At 35.2% G+C, this 22,320-nt stretch overlaps 1 protein-coding gene across 1 annotated transcript in view; it reads left to right on the forward strand.

The window, feature by feature from the left end:
• Positions 1 to 22,320, forward strand: part of LOC136030874 (semaphorin-1A-like) — a 380,467-nt gene that overhangs the window by 180,503 nt on the left and 177,644 nt on the right. Inside the window, exon 7 of the mRNA XM_065709948.1 lies at positions 14,145 to 14,232. Within this exon, the coding sequence (XP_065566020.1) occupies positions 14,145 to 14,232 (88 nt within the window). The remainder of the gene's footprint in view (positions 1 to 14,144; positions 14,233 to 22,320) is intronic.

The following is a 22,320-nucleotide window of genomic DNA, read 5'->3' on the forward strand; positions in this document are numbered from 1 at the left end:
GTGCGCACTTTACTAACACAGGGCGCTTGGGACATACATTTAATATTTGTTTCAGACTAGGATCGAAACCGAGCTGCTGCTCCCTCAACCATGGTTGTTATTACTGTACATTGTGCCCTTTACTGAAAACACGGGGGTGCTCGGAACGTATATCTAACATTTTTTTCGGACCATTATCGAAACCGAGCTGTGGCTCCCTCTACTATGGCTGTTATTATTGTGCAGTCTGCGCACTCGGAACATATATCTGACATTTCTTTCGGATCGGGATTTAAACTTCGGTTTTATTTTGAACTTCAATGTTCTAAGGAAAGATGACATGATATTGTAATATTGGCACGGGGAGGGGTTAGGCTTCAAGTTCGGTGACGAGTATGTTTGTCGTGAGAGAGCAATTGAGGTGTATTGGACATGTTCTTTGGATGGACAATACCAGTACCCATAGAATAGTTCTACTAGGTATGCAACAGGGTGGTAAAAAATAATCTAGATTACCCAGTTTTGGGTGGGATGATACTAAAAAAATTGGCTTTACATCATTAGGGATCTTGAGGAACTTTGTGAACGGACCGTTTGTAATGAAGGACGAGAGTTCTCATTGAGAACAAGCTTTTAAGAAAAATACTTTGTGTATATATTATTAAGGTATTTCCACGGTGGAAGAAGTTACCTGTGATGGAAGGGCACCCTCTAAAACCTAGAAGGTGTTTTTATTCTTTGGTAATTTGTAGAAGTATAGGCTACCTTGTTTTAATCAACTATGTTTGGAAATCCCAATTTGAAACAATTAACGGAAGATTCGAATTATCCATTTTGTTCAGCATAGTTTAACGGTTCAGTAACTATGTCTCTGGGGATATTGGGTATGTCAGCCCTCCCCGCCCCCGCGGGTATGTAATTTGCCCATTATGCTTTAAAACTAAATGCTGCTTTAAAACTAAATCAAGGGTCACGATATGCATGCTGGTTGCCAATAAAACATCTCAGCAATATCCCAGGAATGACTGAGGGCCCATGTATCTGTTGCAGGACTAGGCGTTTTCCGAATCACCTGGCATAGTTCAGATTTACAGTCAAGATTTGTTTAACCGTAAGCTCCCCAGACTAGGTTAGTAGCGTGTATTTCCAGTGACAACGAGGGGAGGGGCATAATTCTGGGAACTTTTTGAATCTTTAGTCTCGAAAATTAAAATTTTTCCTTTTTCTTTAATTATTTCTTTAAGTTTTTCTTTAATTTCTTAAATTAAATTAAATTATTAAATTATCTTAAATAATTTATTAAATTATTAGCGAATGGCTTAGCTAGATTGCTTTTTCAAGGATTTCCAGATTTCCGACTGGGTCGGGGTGAACATTGCAGTCTGTTTTGACGATGTGTGATCGCGAGGTTTACTCATATCCACGAAACTCATCAGGTGGTATGGTTATTTATCGTCAAATTAAAAACCATAGCATTATTTAAGATGAATATTTCTCTTCTTAGAGGTTAAAACTCCTTAGGGGGTAAAGTGCTCTTCAGTGAAGTACTCTTTTCATTCCTCTTTCTCCTCTAGCGAGCTGTCAAAATTGATAAATAGTTATGATTGCTCGTAAAAATCAATATATTTTATTGATTCTTCGTTTTTTGTGTGTGACTTATTTCGTGTCAAAAGTGTCACTTTTTAATATCCCTTCTCGTAGTTTATGACAGATCTTAGAATTTACTCAAAGGTTTTACATCGTTCGAAAATGAATTATTTTTAATATATTTAAGTTGAGCTCGTCTTTTATTCATCTATGGCTATGTAATATGCATCTTCTGTATTAGCAAAATGCACATTTGTAATTGTATGTTTAAACTCCTTTAAAAGGAAAGATTTTAACTGATCCTTAATTTTCTCGGTGTGTAGAGAAAAAAAAACAAAAAACAAGAAAACTTAAAGGTGATGCTCTGGGCCTGTCTTGAGAGGATTTATTGATTTGTGTAGAGGTATGCAGAGCTTGATTTGTGCAGAAGTAAAGCTTGTTAGCATACCTGCGTACAGTTGGGCTATTCTTCTCTCCTCTCAAGGATATTGAGAGGTAAGAGGAATAGCCCTCTCATCTATCACCTCTCCAACTCGCAACAATAGCCCCCAGGAATATGTAGGAGATCTTGCACTAAAATTGCCTTTTTTGGTGGTTTCACATCCGCTCACAAGCAAGCCTTCTTGGTTATCCCTAAAATGATGACTACCCAGACCTATGATTCCAAATATTTTGAACGAGTCGCTGACCATGGTTGCATCCCAAGTCTGACAGTATTTTTGAATTTATTTTTGTCGTAAGTTTTAGTAAAGATAGTTAATGGGGCATCTTTGGTGAAGCAAACACGCATCATTATTATCATTGGTATTATTATCAGACTAAAACATAGTAAAAATATGATTAGAGTGAAAGAGAGATAGATACGGTTGAACTATGAAGATTGTGTCTTATGAAGTCTAATAAGCCCTTAGTTACTTCGCAGCCGTTCTCCGTGGATGTCAACTTCGTCTAACTTCTGTAGTTGATGTATAGTTGCTATGGCTTATAACATGGACTTTATGTATTTTTTTATCCGGGGTACAGAGGTCGCGCCGGAGACCCGACCTTAGAACTAGAGGCAGGTCTTGAGGTATTGTGGGTGGTACAAAATTATCTTTGCCCATAGATGATATTTAATAAGATTGTTAAGAAATTTTTCTATTGTAGAAACTGGTAACATTGAGATATTAGCACTTCTGTCTTTCATTACGCTATAACCAATTATGTACACCTTCGAAAAATAATGTGTAACCCTTCAAATATCAAATATCTTATTGATTTTTTCGGTAATCATTTATAGCCTATCCCTATTTCAAGTCAAAAGTGTCACTTTAATATCTTTTCATGTTTTATGTTCGATTTAGAATTTATTCAAAGGTTTTGAAATATGGATGCTTTTAAATATTTCAGTTCGTCTTCTTTTTCATCCATTCCTTTCTAATCTACATTTTCTGCTTTGATAAAATGCATCTTTCCAAAGTGTATGTAAACAGGCTTGAAGTGAATAGTATCATATGGGCTTCGACTTTGAAATTAATCTCTGATCTTAGGAAGGGAAAGAGAAAATTGGTTTTGGGATAAATTGAAAATGTCCGGAAATTCTCTCTGGAAGGCTCTTGGGTGCAAAATGCTACTATTTATTTGTTTCGACTTGGACATTTCCTTTTATAAAGTACATATGTTTTTATCAATATTATTAAGAGCTGCATGTCTTTTACTTATTAATTTTCTAGGGGTTTTAACTTTATTGATTGTGACATTAGCCTTGGGTAACATTTCTAGCTCCCCTATTCATTTTTTAAACTCTACCTCCAGTATGTTCAAAATGCCTCTCTTATTTATATTTTCAAACTAACATTTATAATACTGTAATTACAAATATTTTTTCCTTACCCAAATTAGTTCTATTCAAACCCGAAAACTGCGATTTCTTTCTTTTTATTGTTTTCAAAATTGTGAAGTTTTTAAGGCGGTACCACATCTAGTCAGTGTTGCCACGTTGAACATTAGCAATGAATAACCAAAACATATAAATTTAATTTGGCAACACTTATATCTTTAACGCTCTGTTGATTCCCAAAGACAACTATCACTTCAAAGTACACCTTCTGAAGCTGTTTGATGCCATGTTTCTTTACTTATACGCCCATTACTACCAAAAACCTGTATTTTGAGGTCTTTTTCATTATTCCCTATTTTTTTCTTTTTAATTCACATGGTTGTGTAAAATTTCACTTCACCAATTCAAACACTTAAAGAAACACTTAAAACTTAATTCAAACAATTTCACTTTTCCTATTTTCTTTAACTTCTTTTTGACTCTTTGATAACTATGAAGTTTTTAAGGCAGCACCACATTTTCGCCATTGTTGCCACATTGAACAATGGGAATAAATATGAAAACCTTATTAGCTAAACTTGGCAACGCTTTGAACTTTAATGCTCTGTTAATCCCCAAAGACAACTATCGCTTAAAAGGAAAACTACTCCTCCTGAGGCTGTTTGATGCCATATGTTTTTAGGTTGTTTCTTCCTGATTTTTCACCTACGTTTTAACCAATTCAAACAATCAGATTTCCTTTTTTTACTGTCCATGGTACTTCAGCTTTTAAAGATTTGTTGCCCGAATGATCTGGAAAAATTCCTCCCAGTACTACAGATTGACTTAAAAAAACGTGCCTGTTCTGAGATATTCTTTCTTCGTGAGGAACCTTCTTTTCAGCGGCTCCGATTACCTCCATGCGAAAATTAAGGGGGGTTAAACATGTTTAGGTCGTAACTAAAAATAGTTTAGCCTCTGATATTAAATTGTATGAAAAGCTCTGTATACCCAAGTTTGTGGAAATGATGTATAAATTTCGAACCTTCTGGAATGTAAATAGATATTTTTTGTTATAGTGCTTAATTTGTGATATCTGATGCACAGCTGGAACAAAGATTTTGTTACTTAGTTTATATACCCTGCATGCCCGGTTCCCATAAACCTTTGAGCTAACTACCCAATCAGCCATATTTGATGGGTATCCTTTATCATTATGATGGATCATTTTGTGAAACCGTTCAATATCCATGTTATGAATGAAAACGAAGAAATTCTTCACTGCAGGTATATGGGAGCAAAGGGTAGTATGGTATTTATTGTCCAATTTTCTCATACTCGAGATATGCCTTCATAAATACTATATTCCCGGGGCTAAAGTATGTCCGCATTCTGGCTTTTTTTATTATACGAGCCTATCTTTACGGTTACTATAATTTATTGCTATAGCGTCCATTGTTTTAGCACTAAATATTATAAAGAATTTTGTTTTCTTAGTTGCTAAGTGATTGCGGGACGAAATTTTGGCCAAAGTATAAACTTATAGCGAAAAAAAACAACTAATTAAATGATTGGGTGAGCCAAATATCAAATCCAAAATAAAACCAATTTAACTTCACCGCTAAAATAGCAGAGACAACGAAAGGGGAAGGAATTGAATGCACATAAAAAAGTAATTAATGTTTTGAAATAGTTAATAATTTAAAGCTTCTTTATTTTGTTAGCTTATTTTATTTCTTAATTTACCCAATTGTTCCTTTTATGTTCTCTGCTTCCTTTTTTATCTCTTAATTGTCTAATTTAGAAAAAAAAGTCGGTTTATTGTTGTTGCAATTTACTATGAATAAAAGGGTGTTAAACTGTTTCCATAAAAAGCCTTGTTTTTCATCTCAAGTTTTTCCAGCTCTCGGATTAGAGGATCTAATTTGAATAATTAATTTCGATATTTGAAAGACATATGGGAACATTTGTGTCTGTGACAATGTAATTTAAAATCCATGGAATTCCTGACGCTTCTAAAATTGTTTATGTCATGGCTGATGGACAACCTGTTCTTAAACTGTTCTCATTCCAATAGAGCATTTGACAATGTCAAGAAAGATCAAATAAAGCCGTCGATTTGATGACGTTTTGAGGTCATGCTAATTTTAATGTTGGAAAATTCTAACCTAAATGCTAGGTCAGAACAGACATGTTCGTCTGAACCTGTCTTGAAGGGAGAGGGCGCTAGGGCAGGCATGTATACAAGAATCTTTTTAGGGGAGCGGGCTTTAGTAAAAAGATAAATTTTGTTTGATAATTCCAATAAAGAGGGCACATAAATTTAAGAAAACTTAGATTTTTTTTTTGGGGGGGGAGGGAGCCCTGAGGTCCCCTTTATGTACAGAGACGTATACAGAAAATATTTTTGGGGAATGTGTACCCTCAAGAAAGTTAAGAAATTGCATTAATTACAGCGGTGGAGGGGCGATAATACCAGTTGCAGAGTCCAAGTATTACTGGTGTCCCTCCAAAATATTAATTCCGTATCCACCCCTTCATGCGCATGTCTCTGCACAGTGAAGGAAGAATTGGTAAAGCGGGACTAATTCTGGATTGTATTCAAACTGTAGGCTTCTGGTTTCCTAAAGAAATCTTAAGAAGAAATAGCGAGATTTCAGGAGGCCTAGAAGCCTCGCTACGTATTTTTATGGGCAGTTGTAAAGCCATGGTTTTACGTAGAAGACCAATCAACTCTACTTTCCTTGTGAATGGAAATAATCCAGAATAATTTATTTTTACCCTCTTTCGAAAAAAAAAATTCTGTTTTAACAGTTAGTTTTCATATTCTTGGCTTTAGATCCCCTTGCAGTACTCTGCAACGCCCAGAATTATAAAAAGAATTATAATAGAATTATAAAAATAAAATAATTATAATAGCAACGGCAGACCTGTTTCATTCTGTGAGATTTCAATTTCAAACTTCAGGAACTTAGGACGCATGGAAAATGTCATCGTTACGGTTGATATGGCTGGTTTTGAACTGTCCTCAGTCAAATCAGAAAATTGTTCGGATATATATATATATATATATATATATATATATATATATATATATATATATATATATATATATATATATATATATATATATATATATATATATATATAGAGAGAGAGAGAGAGAGAGAGAGAGAGAGAGAGAGAGAAAATATGTTTATTCGAAAATGTGGACGTCTTTAGCCGAGTGAATATAAATTCTAACTGGTCTTTAATAGTCTTTATAATCGGAAGAATTCATAAATGTACGAAATACGCGTTATGTATATTGCCCTCCATTTTGAGTCGGTTACAGTATAATATGATTCTGCGCAGCCATTAGTACTGCAAAATATATTGAGCTCAATAGGAAGTTTTTTTTTCTTTTTCTAATCAATCCATATCCGTCTATTTATTAGCGTGCTAACGGCTGCACACTATAGAACGGTGGATACTTATAATGTATTATATGTATACATTGTATAATACAGACTCGAGAACTTGTATCGCGAAGATAAGACAATGCCCGGTTTTCACGCTGTCTAAACCAGACAATTACCTTCGGCTCGTTGGGAAACTAAATTATAGCTATATTTTTATTAAGTACTAGCTGTTGGGGTGGTGCTTCGCGCCACCCCAACACCTAGTTGGTGGGGCGCTTCGCCCCCCCCCCCAAGCCCCCCCGCGCGCGTAAGTCGTTACGCGCCATATTAGTTACGCGCCATTGTAGTTGTGTCCCTGTGTCCCATCTGTGAATAGAGATAGATATAAATATATGTTTTTAACTACGTAAAACATGCGAATATACAACATTCTTCGCTGTCCCATTGTCTGTGCATATAAATAGATTGTCAGGTTTACTGACTCTTGAACATGCAACATATAATTGTCCATGGGAAAAACAATCCGTATTCAGATCTATACCTCATTATTCTAATGATGTGTCCCTGTGTCCTGGTCGTCATTTATATTCCCTGTGTCCCGGTCGTCATTTGTGTCCCGGTGTCCCAGTTTGTAATTTCTCTTTGAGTGTCCCGGTCGTCATTTATATTCCCTGTGTCCCGGTCGTCATTTGTGTCCCGGTGTCCCGGTCTGTAATTTCTATTCGAACAATCCCTGTGTCCCGGTCGTCATTTATATATCCTGCCTGTGCCCCCGGCGTCCCCGTTGTAGTTGTGTCCCTGTGTCCCGGTCGTCATTTATATTCCCTGTGTCCCGGTCGTGATTTGTGTCCGGGTGTCCCAGTCTGTAATTTCTCTTTGAGGTTCCCGGTCGTCACTTATATTCCCTCTGTCTCGGTCGTCATTTGTGTCCCGGTCTGTAATTTCTCTTTGAGTGTTTTTTTCTTTTTAGTTTTTTTTTAGTTTTTTACCTTTTTTCTTTTTTCAGTTTTCTTTTTCTTCTTTATTTTTCAGCGTCACTATGAAGTACATATCGACGAACCTTTGTTTTTTTAACTTAAATCTGGTAGGCATTGATGACCTTATCCAAGTCAAAATCCCAAACCCAATAGGTTCTTCAGTCATTTTACAATTAAACATTTTTCCGTGAACAAATGTCTTAAATACCGTTAATGACGTCACCGTCAAAACAAAAATGACGACAACTAATTTCATGACGTCCGCCGACACAGAAACATGACGTCACCTGATCCACAGACAGACAGACAGACAACTTATTTTTATATATATAGATTTAGTTGATATTTTGGTTAGGTTAGGTTATTTTAGGTTACTTATTTAATGGATCTAGTCATTTACCCCCTGAAGATTACCCCACGGAAAATACACACCGTGGATAATATACTCCCTTCCCCCGCAGAAAGTACCCCACCCCGGAAAATATCCCCCGCGGAAAAAGGGCTTTCTAAATTTGAGAATTTTATTGAGTTTTTTTTTCCTTGGGGGGAGAAATTTTGGTACGTGTGAATTATATGCCACCCATTCAAGTTTACGCTTTGTTAAAACTTAGGAACAAACCGTTTTTTTGTTAGTTTTTTCAGATTAGTGATAGACTAGACAAACAAGTGACATAATATATGGGAAATATATGATTTGGGCTATATGTTTGCACATAAGGGGGGGGGGGGGTAAATTGGAAAGTTTGAAGTCAGAGGACGATTCTTGCTAGGTGTATGGTCACTAAAAATAATTACGGATTAGTCCCAGTGATTAAATTTTCGTTGAGAGTCGCCCAGTTACCGAGTGATAGGTTGCTTAAGGCAGCCTATGAAGATTAAGTTTTATAATTTTTTTTTTCTTCAATGATATTTTTTTCAAGTATTAAGTACTACTGCTAAGTTAATGCAGTGTTTCATTTAAGCGTTTTATGGTGATCGCTGATCAAAGTTTATGTTATTCGTGTCTTTCCTTTATGTTATTGTATTGTGTTCGTGGCTGTATATCTGGCTTTAAAATGCACTTATCTATCTATCTATCTAATATGCAGAATAATTGTACCTAACACATTTTGCAAGCAGACCCACTATAATTTACCCCCCCCCCCCCTAATATGCAAATCCATGAATCACAAATTATTAAATATACTTTCTTTTTCATTTCAATTGTTTGTCAAAACAGAGACCACGCATATTGACTTTATGATGACCTATTACTCCCACTGGGCTGGCTCTAGTTAGAAGAGGCCATTGGGTCTACACGTGCATTGTGTCATACTGTAGTAAAAGAGGAAGTCTTTTTGTAGAGATCTTTTATCTTACGTCTCTATTCTATTTTGTTCTCGTACACGACTTCTTATGCATGGTATAAAAAAAACTATTTTTTTTTAAACTGAAAGTAAGGAGCGACATTAAAACTGAAAACGAACAGAAATTACTCCGTGTATGAAATGGGTTGTCCCCTCCGCAATCCCTAGCTCTTTACGCTAAAGTTTTTAATTGTTTTAAAAAGTAGAATTGTGGCAAACAGTCAAACTTTAGCGTAAAGAGCGAGGGATTGCGGAGGGGACAACCCATTTCATATACGGAGTAATTTCTGTTCGTTTTCAGTTTTAATGTCGCTCCTTACTTTCAGTTTAAAAAACACCAATTTTTCGGTTACTTAAAAAGGGAACTAGAACTTTTAATTTTTAACGAACGTTTTTATTAATAAAAAAATATACGTAACTTAAGAATTAACTTACGTAACAAAATTTTATATTCTTATATTTTTATTATGTATGTTAGGGGGTTTGTCCCCTCGTTAATACCTCGCTCTTTACACTAAATCTTAAGTTTTGTCCCAATTCTTTAAAAATGACCCCTTCAGAAAGGCCGTAGAATAAATAGTTGAAATTATCAAAAAAAACTTTAGCATAAAGAGCGAGGTATTTATCTTCTCCTAAATACCTCGCTCTTTATGCTAAAGTATTTTTAGAACCCTCATATTCGTAACAATCTCTGTTCGTTTTAAGTTTTAATGCTACTCCTTACTTTCAATTGAAAAAAACTTTTTCATGTTTATTTTTTCATTGTTTTTTTTTTTTATAGTAATGCTAGAAAATCCTCCGCCCGTTTCATTGAATTTCTCTTCCCTCGTGACATATTCCTCCAAGAAAAGATCTTCCCGCATAGGCCCCTCCCCTCAACCCCACCTCCAAATAAAAAAAAAATCCCCCTGAAAACGTCTGTACACTTCCCAATAACCATTACTGTATGTAAACACTGGTCGAAAGTTTGTAACTTGCAGCCCCTCCCCCATTGATTGTGGGGGAGTAAGTCATCCCCAAAGACATAGTTATTATGGTTTTCGACTATGTGGAAAAAATAGCTATCTCAAAATTGTGATCCGTTGACTTTGGGAAAAAAGGAGTGTTGGAGGGGGCCTAGATGCCCTCCAATTGTTTTGGCCACTTAAAAAAAGGCTCTAGAAATTTTTGTTTCCGTTTGAATGAGCCCTCTTGCGACATTCTAGGACCACTTGGTCGATACGCCCTGGAAAAAAAAAAACAAAAACAAATAAACACGCACCCGTGATCTGTCTTATGGCAAAAAATTCGAAATTCCACATTTTTGTAGATAGGAGCTTGAAATTTTTGCTATAGAGTTCTCTGATACGCTGAATGAGATGGTGTGATTTTGATTAAGATTCTATGACTTTTAGGGGGTGTTCCCCCTATTTTACAAAATAAGGAAAATTTTCTCAGGCTCGTGACTTTTGATGACAAAGACAAAATTTGATGAAACTTATATATCTAAAATGAGCATGAAAATTCGATTATTTTGATGTATCTTTTAGCATCAAAATCCCGTTTTTAGAGTTTCGTTTACTATTGAGCCGGGTCGCTCCTTACTACAGTTCGTTACCACGAACTGTTTGATTATGGGTTATTGTATTCTTAGTATTGGACATGATCATCTCTTACTAGGTTACTAGCTACCGCTGCAACCCGAATGATTAAAGCCACTTATCTTGTTTTTCAAGACAATGGATTTTCTTCGTTATTCAAGCCAAGGAGTTCTAAGTTTCTTTCACATTAGTTTTGGAAAAGGCAATGCTAATAGAATACTGTCTGTTTCGATCTGACTCCTTTTTTCTAGTTTCGTAGGAATTTTTTCACTTTTATTGGAAATATATAAAAATCACAGTGGAAAAAGTTCAGTTTGGCTTAAAACACTCAAGTCCTATTTTTGTTGGCTTTCCTGCCATTGCCTTAATTTTTTATTTTTATATGTGCCATCTTAATTTTTTATGTGCCATCTGCAAGAGGCGTTGTAGTCGGCGTGTAATATTTGCTGCAGTGTCGATTCCTCGTTGAGCTTTCTACTCAAAAGGAATCGGCATTTTTCTGTTGAAAGTTAACTAAGGACGCGAAAATAATAAGTATTTGTTCATCTCCATCAGGTTGTTGAGTCATCAGTGCAGACCAAAAATGACGCAGTAGCTCACATACTGTTCGGTATAGTTGTCTTAACTCGTTTCGGATATAGCTTCACTTATATTTGCTGCAATGCCATTGGGATATCGATCAACACTAGTGATCTTAAGCTTTGATTTTACAATAAGTACCTCTTCAGGAAGGCGGTCACCCTCTAAATTATCTATTTCTGTTGTTTCGTGCATTCAAGCCTTTTTTGAAGGTACTACATCTGTTTCAAGGCCAGGTTGACCATTAACGGTACTTGCTCCTGTGTTTTCAACAATAGTTCCCTCCTTTGCAGGACTAGTTGTCTTAAGAACACTTACCGAACGCTGTGTGAATCTCCTGAGTAAAGGTGAAGGCTGAGATTCCGTACTCACATTGCCTGGTGCAAATTATGTTTCAACTAGACGCATTAAGCCTGACAAAGGATCTTTGAAACCAGCCCTTACATCGCGTTTGAAATCTATATTCTCAGTTTTGACACATTCATTAAATACGTAATTCTCTTTCTGCTCTCTTCGAAAATAATAGAAATCAATGAATTTCTTCAAAAATGAATTGGCAGTCATTTCTTCTAGAAACTAATGCTTCGTACTTTTTTGTACTGCTTGATAAGTCCTCAGTATTGAATCAATTATATTCTTGGTTCAGTTAACTCGGAGATCCACTGAAGACGCCGACTCTTCTTACTTCTCTTACTTACTTACTTCTCTTCTGGTCCAGACACTTTGATCAGAGTATAAGCAAATTCTGTCCAAAACACCTTAGAGGATCCGATTTGGGTCTCTTTACCTTCGGGATTGCTTAAGAGGAAAGTTGTGGAACTGTCATCGTCAAGAACAACTTGAAGCTGAATTCGAGGCTTATCCGCTGGAGAAACTTTCTGTATCTTAATGTCAGTATCTGGCATGTACGCAGGGGGGGGGCCTTCGGGCCCCTTGTGGAACTGTCATCATTAAGAACAACTTGAGACTGAATTCGAGGCTTATCCGCTGGAGTAACTTTCTTTATCTTAATGTCAGTATCTGGCACGTACGCAGGGGGGGGCTTCGGGCCCCCCTTGAAATTTTATGAAATGTTTAATTTCCCCATGGTTTCTTGGGATTTCTGGCAAAAGCAGGACATTTATTAAGAATCTAGATACATGTGTGAAGCCTTTTTTTGGGGATTTTACAGCATGCAATTGTCCGGTCAAGTCACTGCCCAATTATTAACCCATTTTCTGTCTAACTTTTTACCCTCTTTGAAGTAATTAGCAATTGTACTGTTATTTTTCTTTGTAAAGAGAGTTTGCTTTCCACAGCAAAATAGAATTATCCTTGATATTAGGGCGTTATCCTGATATTAGGGCGTTGTATTATTTTAATATTTCAGTTGCTATAGGCTTGAGTTTGTTCCTTACATTAACAATTTTCTAAAACTTCTGACCGATCTGAATCGTGTTTTAGGCCAGAATATCCCAGGATGCCAATTTCCCGAAAAAATATGGCCCTGTTTTTTAGAATAGATAAATGCATACATACACAATTATTGCTCACTTATAAAGATCGTATATCGATACTTTATGTAATTTTTGCTAAGGGACGTGACGGTCTCTTGCTAGGTTGCTAGCTACCGCTGCAAGCCGGATTACAAACAGGAAAAAGCCTAGAGCTTTTTCTTCTTTGGAATAGTAAGAAACGAATCTAAAATAATCAGGCAGCTAACTAAGTCCAATATGTGCAATGGATTGATCTTATAATGATCGTCTTTTAATATGATTGTTTTTCTCTTTTCAGGATGCTATCTCTTTTTTTGTGTTGTACTTTTTTCTTATAGAAAATATTTGGATTACTTGGCTCCGATATTTTTCTCGATTTTTCTTACGTTTAGTTTGCTCAGAAAACACCATGATACTGACTAAGCTATGCGTTCTAACACATCTTTTATATAATAAAAGTAATCAAGCGTCAACTATTTGAACCTAACAAAAAACAAAACTAATATTAAAATTTTCAGGTATTTTTCCGGTGTGAATTAAAAAATTTTAATTATTACTCGGACACCATAATATTTTGTAGTTTACAGTTAAATAAAATTATTTTATTTAAATTTTTTTTGGAAATTTTTCTAGTTTCAGTTGACAAATCATTTTTGTTAAAACCCCAAAATTACTGCATTTTACATAAACATGTCTATATGCTTTTTATATTGGCAAAAGTTCTATGTAAAAATATTTATTTATTTTTAAACTAATGCTACCTCTATTGATGAATATTTCAATTACTATGAATTAAGGTTCGTTCTTTATTATAAAAAAAAACCTAAAAAAGATAATTTCAGTTAATATGGGAAAGAGGTCGTTCTTTACTGTAGTTTCATTACAAAATGCACAATATTTATCTATTTCCTTTAAAATGAGCCATAAACAGCTTTTTATGATTTTCCAGTGCCCAGTTAGCTGTGGAGGAAAAAACGGAAAAAAGGATGCCATCGATGTAGAATATTTTAGTTGGAGCCACTTTTCTTGTTTTTCAAGCCAACATATTTTCTTTGTTGTTCAAGCCAAGAGACTGTAAGTTTGAAGCATAAGAGTTTAAAAAATGGTGATTCTTATTGTGTACATAGTGTTTTGATCTGACACTATCTTTAGGACCTATGGGTTATTGTACTTTCTAGTATGGGACGCGATCGTCTCTTACTAGGTTGCTAGCTACTGGTGCAACCTGAATTCTAAGATCATACATATATATATATATATATATATATATATATATATATATATATATATATATATATATATATATATATATATATATATATATAAAAATATATAATGTTATGGGTAAAAAGCTGTAATTTTATAGTTACTGCTGTTTGAATTTTGTATCGTCGACTAAAACTACAATATTTTTTTTTCTAGGATGGTCAATATGTTTTGGACAAACAGTACAGTGGTCAAGGTTTAAGCCCATATGATCCATCTCATAATACAACAGCTGTTATGGTTGGTAAGTTAGAGCAATTCTATAGCTTGGCTTTCCAGATGGCTCACTCGGGGGAAAGATTTACTTCAGGAAATATCCGACGTTGCGATTGATTTAAAATTGCAGCCTTAAGACGGTCAATCATTTTGATCAAAAGCTTCGGTCTTTAGATTGATGTGTGCTTCAATCAACCTTCAATCGACCCTTCGATCAACCCTTTAATCTTGACCAAAGCTAATTTCAAGATTTTAACTCACGGCGAGATTTTTAGTTTCAGTTCAGAGAGTGGCGGGGCGTCCGATAATCAAAATATCGATTTAGATATTTATGACAAGTTTTTTGGTCATATTAATTTAGGGTTTGCCAAAATTTAATCACAAAATTTACAACTAAAGAGTATTTTATATCTTTTTTCCTGTGTTTGGAAAAAATAAAAGACCTACTTTTTATGAATGAGCATTTCAAAAGCCCTGATTTGGAATTGCTCCGGCTCAGGATAAATAAAAATAAGCTACTGGCTATTTTTGAACATTCAAATCAGCAACATGTTAATATTTTACCCTTAGGATTGTTCAGCCTTTTTGTGATCAATTAAAAAATATCATTTTTTTTCAACAGAAATCAAGGAGCAACGTTAAAATTTAAACGAACATAAATTTTCCCGTATATAAGAGGGATAAACTCTCCTCAATACCTCACACTTCACGCCAAAATTTCTTTTTGTGTTTCAAAAATCTCCTGACTAATTAAGCGGCTTTTTTTCAGGAGTTTTTTTTTTTTTTTTTTTTATTGGGACATAAAGTTAAAATTAGCTTAAAGAGCAAGGTATTGAGAAGGGGGTCCGCCTTCATATTCGGGATTATTTCTGTTTGTTTTAATGCTGCTCGCTACTTTTAGTTAAAAAATTAGCTGTTTTTTTATTTAATTTCTGATCGTTTTTCAAATAATGCCAAAAATATACCTTTTCTCTGCTTGGATAATTCCCCTTGGAAATTCCTCCTTGGAAAATTTCTCGAGAGTAAGATCCCCCTTCTCCCAGATAATTCCATTCCCTATGAAAATTCCCCATAAAAAAATTTCCGTGGAAAATTCCGTCTGGAAAATTAAAAAATCCATAAAGACCACAGACAACAGCCAGGTAAAAAAAAAAAAAAAAAAAAAAAAAAAACGCAAAGAATGACCACAAAATAAAATTTTCCAGTGACTAAGTTTTCTAGAGACTTTCGGTAGATTCGATATCTTTTTTTTTTCTCGGGAGATGGATTAGAAATTCGGTATATCTCCCGAAGAATCGGTAGAAGTGGAAACAAAACTAGTCTAGATGGTCAATCACCAGCGTCAACCGTTTGAGTCATTAAACTTTTCATCAGTCACCATCAACGCTTGACTAAGCGTCAAACAGGTTCCTAGACGGTCAATCATGCTAGAATCAATCGATTCACGGAAGCTTTTGATCAAAATGATTGACCATCTTGGACCTTATTTATGATACACAAATTTAATCTTACTCATCAAATATTGTTTAATTTTTCAATCTTAATAATTACTAAATCGGTTACAATTTGTTTGTGATCCTAAAATTCTTTTGATCCCTAGAAACATTATTTTCCTCTCATTCTAGATTTTGCAATGAAAAAAAAAAACTGCTCCTAGCCCATATAGAATATTTAGGAATTACATATATCTTGACCTTGTACCTGTAAACTTTTTATACACCTTTTAGCTTATTAAATCATTAAAACTTGAGGCAGAGCAATTAATTTTTTTTCACTGAATAACTGGGATTCCATAGGACCAAGTGCTTTGATCAAATAGGGTATGAGAATGATGATTTTTGGAGATATTGTCCTTTTTTTCTGCTTTTGCTTAAAAGCGCTCAAACCCATTTTTAAAGTTCGCCACTGATCTGAACAAGGTTATCCGGCAATAAATTATTATAAAGAAGAGGTTTATCAAATACTTTGTGGTAACGAACTGTAAGTAAGGAGCGACTCGGCCCAATTGTGAACGAATCTCTAAAAAACGAAATTTGATAAGAGTAGATACGTAAAAAAGAATTGGTTTTTTGAGGTGAAAATTAAATAAAAAAAACGAGTTTTTTTAACTGAAAGTAAGGAGCGACATTAAAACTCAAAACGAACAGAAATTGCTTCTTATATGAAAGGGACTGCTTCCTCATCAACGCCTCGCTCTTAAAGCTAAAGTTTGACTCTTTCTCTCAACTCTCCTTTTTAAAACAGTAAAAAAACTTTTGCGTAAAGAGCGGGGTGTTGATGAGGAAGCAGCCCCTTTCATATACGAAGCAGTTTCTGTTCGTTTTAAGTTTTAAAGTCGCTCCTTACTTTCAGTTAAAAAAACTTTTTTTTTTTATTTAATTTCTGAACGTTTTTGAATCAATGCATGTTTTGATTTTGGCTCTCCGCAGAGGAACAATTAAAACGAAATTTGCATATTTATTTTTTTTGGCTAAATGGATTTCTCATAATTTTGATCGAATTAGTTGAGAAAAAAAAAGAGCGGGAGAGAAAGCCTAGTTGCCCTCCGATTTTCGCTTAATTAAAAAGGCAACTAGAACTTTTAATTTTTTACGAATCTTTTTATTAGTAAAAGATATACGTAACTTATAAATTAGCTTACGTAAAGAACTTTTGTGTTCTCATGCTTTTATTACATATATGAGGGGGTCCGCCCCCTCGTCAGTACCTCGCTCTTTATATTAAAGCTTAAGTTTTGTCCCAATTCATTAAGAATGACCCCTGAATCACAAAAGCCGTAGAATAAATAGTTGAAATTAGTTGAAAATAGTTGAAATCCTCCGCTCCCTTCATGGAAATTTTCTTCCCCCTTGACAAATTCCTCGATGGAAAGTTCCCCCAGCATATCCCCCTCTTCTCAACCCCTCCCCCAACCAAAAAATCCTCCTGAAAACGCCTGTACACTTCCCAATAACCATTACTATATGTAAGCACTGGTCAAAGTTTTTAACTTGTAGCCCCTCCCAGGGGGACTGTTGGGGAGTAAGTCGTTTCCAAAGACATAGTTATAAGGTTTTTCGACTACGCTGAATAAAATGGCTATCTCAGAATTTTGATCCGTTGACTTTGGGAAAATAATTAGCGTGAGAGGGGGCCTAGGTGCCCTCCAATTTTTTTGGTGACTTAAAAAGGGCACTAGAACTTTTCATTTCTGTTAGAATGAGCCCTCTCGCAACATTCTAGGACAACTGGGTCGATACGATCACCCCTGAAAAAAAAACAAACAAACACGCATCCGTGATCTGCCGTCTGGCAAAAAATACAAAATTCCACATTTTTGTAGATAGGAGCTTGAAACTTCTACAGTAGGGTTCTCTGATACGCTGAATCTGATGGTGTTATTTTCGTTAAGATTCAATAACTTTTAGGGGGTGTTTCCCCCTATTTTCTAAAATAACGCAAATTTTCTCAGGCTCGTAACTTTTGATGGGTAAGATTAAACTTGATGAAACTTATATATTTAAAATCAGCATTAAAATTTGATTCTTTTGATGTAGCTATTGGTATCAAAATTCCATTTTTTAGAGTTTTGGTTACTATTGAGCCGGATCGCTCCTTACTACAGTTCGTTACCACGAACTGTTTGATTCTAAATAAGTAAAATTATTTAAGCTTAGTGTTACCCAACAAAAGATACAAGCCCAAGAAAAGTTGTCTTATTTTTGAAAAAGTTGGGAAACACCCTCAAAAAGTCAAGGTATCTCAATAAAAACTGCACGTTCAGATTCATCATATCGGAGAACATTATTGTGAAGGCTAGTTCCTTTCTAGAAAAATGTAGAATTTTGTATTTTTTTGCCGGAAAAAGGTCACTGAAACATCTTTATTTTATTTTTGTTTTGTTTTTCCCAAGGATGATTGTCTGAAACCACGGTCCTAGAAGATCGAGAGAGAGCTCATTCGAATGAAAATCAAAAGCTCTAGTGCCCCTTTTAGGTGACCAAAGAGATTGGAGGGCAACTAGCCCTCTCCCCTGTCTCTTTTTCCCCAAAGGCATTCCATCAAAAGTTTGAGATAACCATTTGATTCAGCTTAGTTGAAAGGTATAATAATATGCTTTTAAGGGATGACATGTTGACATGACCCTCCATAGTCCCCGGGGATAGGGCTTTAAACTATGCAATTTTCACGTCATGCACATATGTTATATGCTATGGGAAATACATAGAAATTTTTAGGGACATTTTTTTCGTTGGGGGGGGGGGGGGTCACTGGGAGAATTTTCCATAGAATGAAAATTTCCTGACGAAATATTTCATTGGCAATTTTACACCGGGTGGATTTCCTGGTATTATTTGAGAAACACTCAGAAATCAAATAAAAAGGAGGAAGTTTCTACAATTGAAAGTAAGGAGCAACATCAAGACTTGAACTGAAATTATACCATATGTGACAGGACTGCTCCTTCTTCAACCCTAGTTCTTTGGACTAATGTTTGGCTTTTTGTCACAATTCTTTTAGAAAGACTGCTCAAACACAAGGACCGTTGAACTTGAATGGGAAGTATCTTTAAAGAACCTTAAGAGTTTAGCTTAAAGGGCGAGGGTTGAGGAAGTAGCAGGCCCCATCATATACAAAATAATTTCTTTTCGTTATAAGTTTTAATGTTGATCCTTACTTTCAGTTGAAAACTTGTTTTTACTTAATTTAAAAAAGCTTTCACGAAATAAGTTTATCAAAGAATAGTTAAGAGCTAAATTAAACCAAAAATGAGCAGGAATAAAGTCAAATAATTTTTCAAGAGAAATTATCTAAAAATAACTATCAATAAATAAATGAAACCAAAACAAACAGAAATTACAATAACTGAGTCAAGCTTGAAACGAACAGAAACTACGATGAGTGGGGCTGACGCCCCTCACGCCATCTGAAGATCCGAATACAGTTTACACTTACTAAAACAATTCTTATTTCGAGCTGAATTATCCCATTTATCATGGTATCAAAAAAACATATACTAATGTTTATTCCTTAAAGCCTTATTGATCTGGATTTTTTAAAGTTAAAAAAGTGAAAAAAATTATAATTTATTGTGTTTTCAGTTAAGTGCAAATTATCCTTTGGTCTTCCGAAGGCATGGGGGGGGGAGTGTCTGTCCCGGTCATCTTAGTTTCTGCTCGTTTTGAGTTTGACTCAGTTATTTATTGTAATTTTAGTTCGTTTGGATTTCATTTATTTACTAATGGTTATTTATGTTTGTTTTATGCTTAGAAAAGTATTTGACTTTATTTCTGCTCATTTTTGGTTTTATTGTAGCTCTTTACTTTTCTTTGGAAAACTCATTCCGTGAAAAAGTTTTTTGAATTAATTTCCTTGCGTTTTTTATTCACATTGTCTTTTCCATTGGAAACAAAATTAATCCTTTATTTTTTTTTCTGTAAGAATTCATAGTTTGACTTACTATTTATATATTGGAAAAATTTTCAACTATGTTTAATAGCATATGTCCTTTTGAAAATCTAGACAAACATAGTATTGTTTAATTTAGTTTTACATATCCTCAAGTTTTCTTGGCAAATAAACATTAATACCATTCCCAGAAAATTGCATCTATGCTATTTGACAAACTGGATACAGTTACACTATAAGTACATTCTTTAAGCCCTCGGAAGAAAACTACATCGGTCTAGCGTTCGAATCCTCCCAATTCCTTAAAACTTTTTTATATTTCCTTCAACTCTCCTAAATTTTCGTTACTGGCTTTTCTTTAGAGAAGCTAGAAGCAGAAGAGGACTGGTGGAATTTTTAAATGTGTTCCAAACGAGGGAAACTAGGGCTTTTTAGAAACTGCTTTTACATGACTTTTTAATGAAACTAATGAAACAGACAACCAGCGATTCCAAATAGAAATTTTTGAAGTTCATGAAAGAGATTAGTAGTAGATTACTTTGTAGTAGTGATAATACAGTTTTACAGTAGAAAAGTGGTAATTTTATTATCGGCTATAGAAAAGGGTAATGTGGTGCCCCAAAGGTGAGCACATAGATTTATTGTCTCAGGTCATAAATTTTTTTTTAGAAACAGGTTCAACTCCCCAAAAAGGAGTGTGATTCTTATAAAAAATATTAGAATAAAATTTAACGTGTATGAGGACTATGCAGTACTATCTACAAATATAATTTTTGTTCCAGAGAAAGATGGTCATGCATGCACATTTTTTTTCCAGGAATGATTGTACCAAACCAGTTGTGATAGATTATTGAAAGATAGTTCACTTAATTTAAAATTTAAGGATCTAGTTTTCTTTTTCAGTAAAAAACAAGAGCTCTTCTGACCTTGTCGCAAGTGCCATAAGAGCTCATATGGCACTTGTGACAAGGTCGGAAGAGCCAAGAGCTCATGTGACATGAGCTTTAGCAAAATTTTAAGAATCAGTAGATTGCTTTAAAAGGAAAAATCAGAGGCTTAATGCCGGTCGGGATTAAAAATAAGAGCTCTGAGTCACGAAGTCCTTCTAAATGTCAAAATCCATTAAGATCCGATCACCCACTCGTAAGTTAAAAATACCTCAATTTGTCTAATTTTTCCTCTCCCTTCAGCCCCCCAGATGGTCGAATCAGGGAAAACGACTTTATCAAGTCCATTTGTGCAGCTCCTGACACACCTACCAATTTTCATCATCCTAGCACGTCCAGAAGCACCAAACTCGCCAAACCACTGAATCCCCCAAAGAGAGCGGATTTAGTCCGGTTACCTCAATCACGAATCTACGACATTTATAAGCGTTTTCCAAGATTTACAGATTCCCCCTCCAGCTCCCCCAATCTCAACAGATCTGGTCATAATTTGAAATAAGAGCTCTGAGACATGAGTCCGGTCATCTGTTCTTAAGTTAAAAATACTTCAATTTTTATAATTTTTCCAAATTAACAACCCGCAGCTCCCCCAAAGAGAACGGATCCGTTCCAATTACGTCAATCACGTATCTATAACTTATTCTTCCCAACAAGTCTCATCCTGTTAAGTCCACTCTAAGCGTTTCCCATGATTTTCGGTTTCCAAGATTTCTGGTTTCCTCCTCCGACTCCAACCAATGTCACTGGATCTGGTCGGGATTTAAATAAGAGATCTGAGTTATGAGGTCCTTCTAAATATGAAATTTCATAAAGATCCGATCATTTATTCGTAAGTTAAAAATACCTCATTTCTCTTTTAATGTTTTAGAATTAACCCTTCCCCCCTCCAACTCCTCCAAAGAGAGTGAATCCTTTTCGGTTATGTCAGTCACGTATCTAGGACTTGTGCTTATTTTTCCCACCAAGTTTCATCCCGATCCCTCCTCTCTAAGCTTTTTCCAAGATTGTACGCTCCCCCCAACTCCCTCCAATGTCACCGGGTACGGTCCGGATTTAAAATAAGAGCTCTGAGACATGATTTCCTTCCAAACATCAAATTTCATTAAGATCTGATTAATCCTTCGTAAGTTAAAAATACCTCATTTTTTCTAATTTTTCAGAATTAACCCTCTCCCCTAACTCCCCCAAAGAGAGCGGATCCATCCCAGTTATGTAAATCACGTGTCTAGGACTTTTGATTATTTTTCCCACCAAGTTTCATCCTGATCCCTCGGCTCTAAGTGTTTTCCAAGATTTTAGGCTCCCCCCAACTCCCCCATATGTCACCGGATACGGTCGGGATTTAAAATAAGAGCTCTGAGGCACGATATCCTTCGAAACATCAAATTTCAATATGATCCGATCCCTCCTTCATAAGTTAAAAATACCTCATTTTTCATTTTTTTTCAAATTAACCCTCCCCCTAACTCCCGCAAAGAGAGCGAATCCGTTCCGGATATGTCAGTCACGTATCTAGATCTCTTATCTTGATAGGAATTAATTTAAGAAAAAAAAGTTTTTCTTACGGAAGTAAAGAGCGGAGTTGAAATTTGCAAAAATTGCGCTTCACCGATTACGCAAGATAGAATGTATGAAACCAGTTCAAATAAACTGACTAGCGATGCTTTCCAATATCGTTAGAGTTTAAAAAAAAATCTTTCCTGAAAACACAAAACTAACTAATTTTTAGTATCTTAGTAGTCTTTCAGTGACCATGATATTGATAAGTTCTAGTTCATAAT

This window comes from Artemia franciscana, chromosome 9 (genome assembly GCF_032884065.1).
Source record: "Artemia franciscana chromosome 9, ASM3288406v1, whole genome shotgun sequence".
Taxonomy (NCBI): domain Eukaryota; kingdom Metazoa; phylum Arthropoda; class Branchiopoda; order Anostraca; family Artemiidae; genus Artemia; species Artemia franciscana.